Below are 9,240 nucleotides of genomic sequence, written 5' to 3' on the forward strand. Positions count from 1 at the left end.
CCTTTGAATCCCGGCCCAATCAACAAGGCCACCCACTACGGTGTCGGGGGAGCGCAGTTCTCTGCATTGCACTAGCCAGAGCCAAGACAAGGAGTTAGCGAGGGCTGGAACCGAAGAATGCACCACTTGCGCCCAAATCATTGATTACAAGAGGGCCCTGGCGTCACAGGCTCGCAGCTAGCAGAAGCCACACACACACGTGCTGTGTGCGCCGTGCTCACGCCTACTGCCCCCACGTCGGCCGCTGCACTGCATGTGGGGTGGGCGTAGCAAGCCCAGTCGCGTGTATGTGCTTATGACCCATGGTACCGTATGTAGTTACCTCAGCAAGTCTCAGCACATCCATGAATGCCGCTAGCTTAAGCCAAGCCCCCTGCCTGCTGGGGAACGAACAACATCCGTGCGTGTGTCGACCACTCAAGCCCATCTGCCACCATTGCGTGTGCGTGCGTCACACGGCCAAAGTGTTGCAGGCCAGCACCTTCATATTTACTTGAGGCTATGTACAGGCGCCTAAAACCCCAACCGGCGTGGCCCGACACCTTCACTTCCGGCTGTCATTAAGTCATTCTTCAGGTGGGCAGCTTTCTGTGCATGTGATCGCAATGAAGCAACTCGAGTTCAGTTTTCCTTGCTCACGTCTGAGGGCACGTGCACCAGCCTCCATTGCCACTTACGTGATTATAAGCCGTAATGCGATCATGCGAGCGCAATGTTTAGGTTGCCCTATGCTCCGGACGCCTGAATCACGTATACGGTATGTGACCTCATGCCCATAGTTGCCCATCATCAGCCCATGACATACGTTACCAGACCAAAGGCCCTATTACCTCTCACCCGTGACGTGACTATGTTTCTTATGGGAGGCATGGAGTTACCGGCCACCATATTGTGACTGGTGGTGGGAAGGACATGCGGTAATGCAAAAAGGGCGAATAATGCCACGTGAGCGCCGCGCGCCGGCTAACTAGGATGAACTCATGCACCCCCCAATCATGTCAGAAGTTCATAAATCGGCAGATATGCACGGTACCCGCACATCCAAGCAAATTACGGTAGCCGGAAATGAACAGGATCTAAATTGTACATCAGGCATGTGGTAGAATCTTTTCATCCTACTTCTCATCCTACTTCTTCGATGAATTAGGTGGGTTAGTGCGTCCAGATGGAGATTGGTGGTGATAAAGATGTGCAGCGGTTCAGGGGGGAAAGGTCCCCCAGGAACACCCCTGTCCGTGCATGCGTTCATTTGCACCAAACTCAATACTGGCGCAACTGTGAGTGCCACACGTCAGTACACACACGAAAACAATGCGGCTTATGCGGTATGCACAGGGAGGCCAGGCCAAGCCAGGCCAGGCTTACGGTGAGCACGTGAACTGCCAGCACAGGAAGCCCACACCCGTGTACCCGGCCTTGCACTGCGAGTAACAGAACGTGCCCGACTTGTCCTCGCCGGAGGCACAGCCCAAGGCGAAGCCAGCCCCGTTGCCGTACGATTGCTTCTGGCAGCTCACGCCGATGTCAGTCATGCCGCTGGGGCAGTTGGGCGAGCAGGTGCAGCAGCCGAAAGCGGAGTAGCCAGAGCGGCACTTGGGCTGTGCGTGGGGAGAGACGGGGAGAGGCACAGAGGGGAGGAAGGGATCAGGACACGGAGGTAGGGAGAGGCATGAGTGTGTGCATGCGTCCGCATCCCTAGGGAAGTAGCCTGCCGACCTGTGGAATACCCTTTCCCAAACCAGGTTCTAAAACGTACCCGCCCTTCCGCCCAACCGCCCGCCCACCTGGCCACCCCCGCCCCTGGCCGCCCACCCATCCACACAAGTCCCCCATCGCGCATGGACTCACGTAGTAGATCTCGCCGTTCTTCTCGCAGCCGCCCGGGTTGGTCTTCTCACAGCGCCTCTTGGCGGCGTCAAGGCTGAGCCCGTCCCCGAACTTCCAGGGATAACCTCCGCCACGACCGTACGCAGCCGGCTTGAGGCAGTGGGCGCCGGTGATTGTGTAGCCGGAGGGGCAGTACTGCCAGCACACAGGCCCCACCAAGTAGTAGCCGGCGCGGCAGGTGGGGTAGCACAGCAGGCCGTTGGGGTCCTTGACAGTGCCGGTGGGGCACGTGTCCACACCATGGCCTGAGCCGCGGTTGTACACGCCCACGCAATAGGCCTTGCCGTTGATGACCAGCGTGACGCGGAAGTCCGACTCCTTGTGCTTCTTGGTCAGCAGGATGGACACCTTGCCGCCGGCGGAGGGGATGTCGAACTGACTGGCGATGTCATCCGCAATGCTGAAGCTGCCGTCAACCTCAATGCGCACCGCCGCACCAATCGCGTCCACCTGCACCGCCAGGCTGACGCTGCCCTCGAACGTGACGATGTTGGTGAGCAGGTCGCTAAGCCCGGGCGCGTCCTGCAGTAGCCCGGAGATGTCGTTGTTGGCTGACGCGTACAGAACGTACTGGAAAAAGAAGTCCGACTTTGATTTGTACCGGAACTGGATGTTCTGGCCCAAATCCAGCATGCCGGAGAAATCCAGCTCGATGACGTCAGCGATGGTGAGCGTGGGGCCCCGCGCATTGGCAGTGATAATGACTTCCTTGGAGCCGCCGACTGTGGAGATGCCCAGATTGGCCTCGGCCTCCAGGGCGATGCTGGCGAGCGTGGGGCCGCCCTCCTCCGCTGACAGGTCCAGGCCCCACGTTACGCCGCCGCCCAGAAGCACGTTGACGGGGCGCGTCACGTCCGTCAGCGTGCCGGGCTCATGGCGCCTGGCGGTGGGCAGGAGGGAGCGGGGGCAGGCAAGCGAGGGATGTGGCGTGGCGTGTGTGAGATGGGAAGAGGCGGGGGGCACGAGCACAACATGTGAATGAACAACTTGATCAACGTGTGGAAGGAAGCAGCACGTGGCCTCCATCCCCAACATTAACAGTTTCCGCACAGCGCCTCACGCCCCCTCACGTCCCCTCATGTCCCCTCACAGCCCCCTTACACTTGCCCTCACAGCCCCATGTTTCGCCTTACTTGCAGCCCCTCACAGCCCTCCCTCCCTCCCAAGCGCATGCACCCGCAGCGCGGGGAACTCCTTGTTCACTCACTTGCTCCAGTCGTAGCTCCAGGCGTTGTGCACCACCAGATCCATGAAGCTGGTGTTGAAGTTGGAGCCGTAGCTGAAGCCCGCACGCAGCAGCGAAAATGTGAGCTGGCCCACCTCGGTGTTGATAGGCGGGGTGCTGAAGCCCTGTAGGGGGGAAGGCAAGTAAGGGCACGTTCGTGGGAAAGGAGCGATGCGGCAGGGTTGTGTACGTGCTAGCAAGGGGGTTGAAAAGAGATTCCGTTTAGAGAGGACCTCTCCTGGTGCGTGTGAGACACGCAAAGTGCAAAATGAAGACACCGGCACACCCCTGCCCGCACTGCTTGCACCACTCACGTCGAAGCCCATGATGTAAGTGTTCTCGCAGGGGTTGATGGCGGCGCACACGGACAGCCCACTCAGCGCCTCAAGCCATGACTTCTGCTGGTCGGTGTCAGCCGAGGAGGTGGAGCTGGACTCCGGCAGTTGCAGGTCGTTCAGGAAGGCGGTGGTGACCACGCCCAGCACGTACTGCGAGGCGGCCTGCACGTTGCTGTCGATGTTGGCACAGGCGGCGTCCAGGCCGTCCACACCGCTCTCGTACTCGCCGATCTCAGCACCCGTGAAGACGGGCAGGCGGGCGTTTTGGGCCATGGCGTAGCCGGCAAGCAAGGACAGCTTTAGGTTGTCGAAGAGCCCGCCCGCGGAGCTGCCGTCAGAGCCCATCGCGGGCAGCTCCTGAAGAGCCGACATGAAGGTGCCGATGATGGGCGGGTTGGGGATGGCGCTGAGGAAGTCTTGCACGCCGGTCAGGCACGCCAGGCTGCCTCCGAGAGCGGTGGCAGTGGTGGAGGTGAGGTGCGCGGGTGGAGAAGGGGAGGGGGGCTTGGGCGAAGGCGGCGTGGGCGAGGGGGGTCGGGGCGAGGGGGACTGCGGTCTGGGAGGTCGTGGAGAGCGGACAGGGCACGGGCTGGCTGGCGGGCTGGGCGACATTTCCGAGGTGGCCTGCAAGGCCCGCCCTCTCAGCGCAACATCAAGAGCAGAGTCTTCGCCGTGCCGCTGCTGAGGAGGCAGGGTGCGAGCCCGCAAGCCTGCGGGCGGTGTACAGTTGGATGTTGGCGGTGTGCACATTCCACCTGGCATATGCGCAGCCATGCCCTGAGAATTGCCCGCGGTGTCGCGCTACGACATAGCGTACGGCGCGAAACATAGTGGCATTGGGCGCACTTAATGCTGTCAGCATGGCGGTTGCGGCTCACCTGGTACGCTGAGGCTGAGCACCAGCACGGCACACCACAAGGCCCGCCACTGCTTGCTCGACCGCGTGTCGTCGCTCATTGTGACACGCTGCGCGCAACGGCGGGCGAGTGCGGCTACAACGTTTGAAAGCCTTACTGTAATACTTGCGCATCCGACCGAGGGTTCAGGGGCCAACAGGAGCGTGCCATTGTGGCGGAACAGCCGGCACCTCAGCTTACCTGTTAAATGTTAAGAATGCAAGATAACTTAAAGCAAATATCAGGCGCAGCAGAGGAAGCAGCGGTGGGTCGCGCCTTTGAATACATAGTCTGTACAGTCGTTCAAATTACTACAGCATTTATATGTATGCATGTTATGAAGCTTTGTGCATTCGACGGGTGCATGCTGGCGCACTCGAATGCACGCCGCGAGTAGAGTGCCCACCCGACGAGCGGCCCGACGAGCGGCACGCCCGGTATCAGCGCTTGGCCCGCCATGGCCACTTCCATTATATCGAATGCATGTGTTCCATGGTGGACGGCCTGCGGACGGCATGGGGTCCGCTGTCGCGAGAGACCTCGGTCTGCGGGCTTCGCTCTGCAGGCATGATAACCGGATGATTTGACAGCAGTCATATCGCACTGCAAGTTTCAAGAGTGGGCATATGGTTTGGGAAGTCAACTGCAGCACGAACCCAGCGAGAGGTCCAGGAGTAGGGGTGGTCAACTCGCCCCGTGTAGCCAGAAACGGTCGGCAACCGCCCCCCATTCCCAGTTGCGACCAGGCCCCGGCTCAATTTCTTTGTATTGTATGAACCTATAGGGGTAACGAGCAGCACTGTCCTGGCGCGCCGGGCGACTAGCTTACTGGCCATCGACGTAACTTGATGCAGTGCCCGGCAGGGGTGCACCAGGTGCCCGTCTAGAATCTGTCAGTAGCCTTTTGTTAGGTCGCTGACTGATGCGGACTGGCAGAAGTTGTGTCCGCAGCCTGGGATTTTCCTGACGCTAGAGCGACGGAAGAGCTGGACAGAGAAAGCGTTGCAATGGATACCGTATCCCACTCCCGGCTCGGCAAGCGCGCGCACGGCAAACCCTTTGTGTTCTATGAGCCTGTTACATGTATGCTTTCACTACCGTAATGCATTGCGGACTGTTTACGTAGGCTTCATGTGCAGTCAGCCGCAAAGACGGCATCATCATTTGAATATATGATGCCGCACAACCATGCATATCGTGCCAGTGTCATGCGCCCTCGCTTACTCAACCTTGCCTGCATTCAAGTGACTGCTTGTAGCTAATGAGACCTCTGCCCACTCGTGGGACAGCGGCCCGTTAAGTTTCTTGGAATACGTTATTGGCGGTGCAATCAACACGCCAATGGCTATGCTAGCAGTCATCACCGCTATGTCAACCACTTGGGAGTCGTAGGAAAAGCTAGCCTGTCCTCCTTTGGATAGTGTCAGCACACCAAACTACCAATACGCCCCTGCCTTACCATTCAGTAACACGCTCTGCCTAGCACGCAATCAGTGACACAGGAGCAGAGCAATCATGCGGCCGACCTAATAACTAACTACCGTATCTACCTCTGGCCTACCTGCTGTCTGCTTACGGGTCCGGGCATCGGCTGCACCCTACGGGACCTCGCCAACCTGCCTTGAACCCTGTCCCATCACACATCTACCTCTGGCCTACCTATGCCTAGACGACTAAGTACAGCACATGACGACACGAGCTTCCTGGGCTACGGTATTACCGGCGCCCGCTGACTGCCACGAACGTGTCCAGCGGGCAGCACGTCTTGTCCTCTGAGAACATGGCGTAGTAGCAGCGGCCCTGGGCGCTGCGCGCGCAGAACGACTGCAGCGTGGGGCAGGCGCTCTTGGCATTGAGCTCAATGCACACCTCGCGACCTGCCGAAGGCACGGACGCCGCGGCCATGTTGAGCGCGGGGATCTTGAACGTGCCCTTCGGCGCCCACTGCTGGTCCACCTTGACGCCATCTAGGTACACCGCCTTGACGCTGCTGCGGCACGCGTCCTTGCTCCACCACTCCACCTTGGACAGGCGCTGGGCGCAGCACTTGTTGCTGGGGTCGATGCAGTCGGTGGTGTAGAGCGTGAGGCAGTACATCTTGTTGGGGCCCGACGCCGCCTTCTTCACCACGGGCGTGGGGTCAAAGGTGAAGGGCACGTTGCCGACGGTGCGGTTGCACTCGCAGAAGGGGAAGCTGACGGGCACGGGCGGCGGCGGGCGGCGGATGGCGGGGGTGAGAGGGTTCATGGGCGGCTCAGGGCTGGGGGGCAGGGGCGGCTCGGGCGAGGGCGGCGCGGGGCTGGGAGGCGCAGGCGAGGGCGGGCGGGGAGACGGAGGAGGCGGAGAGGGAGGCCGGGGCGAGGGAGGCGCAGGCGAAGGCGGGCGAGGAGACGGAGGAGGCGGAGAGGGAGGAGGAGGGCTAGGAGGAGGAGGCGAGGGAGGAGGCGGGCTCGGGGGAGGGGGCGACGGAGGAGGAGGGCTGGGAGGCTTGGGGGAAGGAGGCTGGGGGCTGGGAGGGCGCGGGCTGGGGGGCGCCGGGCTGGGCGGCTTGGGCGAAGGAGGCGCAGGAGAAGGAGGGCGTGGCGAAGGAGGAGGAGGTGAGGGAGGAGGTGGCGAGGGAGGAGGAGGAGAGGGAGGAGGAGGGCTAGGAGGAGGAGGCGAGGGAGGGGGAGGAGACGGGGGAGGAGGCGACGGAGGAGGGGGGCTGGGAGGGCGAGGGGAAGGAGGCTGGGGGCTGGGGGGCTTGGGAGACGGGGGCGCTGGGGAAGGAGGGCGAGGAGAGGGAGGGGGAGGAGAGGGAGGAGGGGGAGACGGCGGGGGCGGGCTGGGAGGAGGGGGAGAAGGAGGAGGCGGAGGAGGGGGGCTGGGAGGAGGGGGAGGCGGGGGGTTGGGCGGCTGGGGCGAGGGCGGCGGGGGCATGAAGCCCAGCATCTGCACAGGACAGCAGTTGCAGGTGCCGCTCTGCACCAGCGCAGTCTGGCAGAAGCCGTTGCCCACGGTACAGAGGGTGTCCATGGTGGAGCAGGCGCCGCCCAGCTTCATGCACACCACGGCGCCCTCGGCGGTGGCGAGTGTGAGGTTGAGGCCGGTCAGCTTCATGACGGCTTTGTTGGAGTTAGAGGGGCCGTACGGGTCAAACGTGGGCGCCAGCGCGGGGCGACCGTTGACCGTCACGCCCGTCACCGCAAACTTGCACTGAGCGTTAATGTCCAGCTCAATCTTGTACAGGTCGATCTTCTTGTCACAGCAGGGCGATCCGGGCTTAGCGCATGGCACCACGCGCGTGGTCATGCACACGCGGTTGCCGGCGACGGTGTAGGGCATGTCCAGCCGGAATCGCGACTGCTGCGGGTCACGCGTGCAGCTGTAGGGCGGGAAGGTCTGGCCGAGCGCGGAGCAGGCGAGGCCTGCCGCCAGCACTAGCGCCAGCAATGCTGACGCTCTCATGTTTGCGAGTGGAAGCAACTGCAGGCAGAAGGAGTGACAGAAGGGAAGGGAGGAGCGGCGGTTAGCGCAATGGAAGGCCCGCGGACTGCACACGATGGTGAGGAAAACGGCGAGCTCGTGAGCTACCCCCTTCAGAGACTCGGACCCAAGCGCCTTACGCTCGCAGCAGGTACTCTACATTACATTCTCATACGGTCACATAGGTGCCGCGACGGCGTTGCTCGCGGTTGCTTTCGGGTGAGTCGGACGCAACCGCATTCGCTGATGGCAAGGGCCCGTTGCACATCCTGGCTCGCCGAGCCCCAGCAACCCCTCAGCAGCTCTTCTTACCTTGCACTAGTGTCCAGAGCTCCGATGGCTACTAAATTCAGGTAGTCCTGGAAGGCGAGGTAGAAATGCTCGGTGTGGGGGCAAGTGCGTCTAGGTCCTGGCTTGCGCTATGTGGTGAAGCGCTATGAGCCTTGCTCGATGCTGTGCCTGGAGCGGGCCGGCCCTTGGTATTTATTGCGGGCAGGAGTCGGACCAGTAGTGGCCCCCGTACGGCTAACCGACGAAAAGGCTGGCGCGAGGCAGGGGGAACGCGAATGGGAGGGCGTAACTCACGCCAACGCTACATATCCATGCTAGAGTATTATGCACACAACCAGTTTGACTGCATTGTGCGGCTGTGCCCGCTGGTCGCGGCTATGATAACTTCGAGGAGGCTACTACACTGTCTGCAGCATAATGATATGTAGCTGCATAGGCAAATCGTGCGCCTGCGGTCGCTTGCCTGCCGAAGCGGGGACGCCGGGCATTCGCAGTTGTAATGACCTTTCGATAGAAGCAGAAACCGCGCCTGCTAAAAGCATGTACAGTACATGTCCAGGAACGCATTGCTTGCTGCGCCGCACTGCACCTTTGCCTGAAGGGCCTTCCGTGGCGGGGAAATTTGGAAAGTCGTTGGTCCTTGGCCTCGATCTCAGCGGTGGGTCTATCCCTGCCCCCGTGACTCGGTACCGACACACGGCCGCTGCAGCTTACTTCCCTAGGCGGTGGACACAGTGGTGCGGGCTGCTGGGGTGGGCAGCACCGTCACAGGGAGGTTTAGGAGGTTTAGCTTACCGCATATTCGGCATGAAAGAGCTGGTCACGGCACGAAATCTGCAAACCGTTGTGCGCGCGTCCAGGATATTTACTCGCAGTTAAAACCGGGTCCGGGTGAATACGGGGCCAGCTTTCAATACCCGCACCCCTGGCCATGGGCAAGGGTCAGGCCACCGGTTTCGGCACGCGCAACCTCGCCTCCTGTATTGCCAGGACAACGTTGCTGCGCGGGGACCCGCGCCGAATGGCGCACCCCACCACAGCCTACCCAGCCGCCCCCGTCCCCGCAGCCGCCCCCGCCACTGGCCCAGCCGCGCCGCCCACCCACCCAGCCCCCGGCCCCTACCCCGCCCACGCCCAC

At 61.7% G+C, this 9,240-nt stretch overlaps 2 protein-coding genes across 2 annotated transcripts; both read right to left on the reverse strand.

Annotated features, from left to right (window-relative positions):
• Nucleotides 1-132: 132 nt before the first annotated feature.
• CHLRE_09g388352v5 (uncharacterized protein) lies at nucleotides 133-5,309 on the reverse strand. Its single transcript, XM_043065464.1, has 6 exons — nucleotides 4,548-5,309; nucleotides 4,329-4,416; nucleotides 3,427-4,160; nucleotides 3,095-3,237; nucleotides 1,849-2,767; nucleotides 133-1,598 (listed from the first exon to the last, which is right to left on the reverse strand). Exons 2-6 carry the CDS (start codon nucleotides 4,405-4,407, stop codon nucleotides 1,362-1,364), a joined length of 2,112 nt encoding a protein of 703 aa, XP_042921042.1. The 5' UTR covers nucleotides 4,408-4,416; nucleotides 4,548-5,309; the 3' UTR covers nucleotides 133-1,361.
• Nucleotides 5,310-5,411: 102 nt separating this feature from the next.
• On the reverse strand, nucleotides 5,412-8,619 carry CHLRE_09g388353v5 (uncharacterized protein). Its single transcript, XM_043065465.1, has 2 exons — nucleotides 8,124-8,619; nucleotides 5,412-7,811 (listed from the first exon to the last, which is right to left on the reverse strand). The coding sequence occupies exon 2, from the start codon at nucleotides 7,791-7,793 to the stop codon at nucleotides 6,063-6,065; it is 1,731 nt and encodes a 576-aa protein (XP_042921043.1). The 5' UTR covers nucleotides 7,794-7,811; nucleotides 8,124-8,619; the 3' UTR covers nucleotides 5,412-6,062.
• Between the last annotated feature and the right edge of the window lie 621 nt (nucleotides 8,620-9,240).

Source organism: Chlamydomonas reinhardtii, chromosome 9 (assembly GCF_000002595.2).
Source record: "Chlamydomonas reinhardtii strain CC-503 cw92 mt+ chromosome 9, whole genome shotgun sequence".
Taxonomy (NCBI): Eukaryota; Viridiplantae; Chlorophyta; class Chlorophyceae; order Chlamydomonadales; family Chlamydomonadaceae; genus Chlamydomonas; species Chlamydomonas reinhardtii.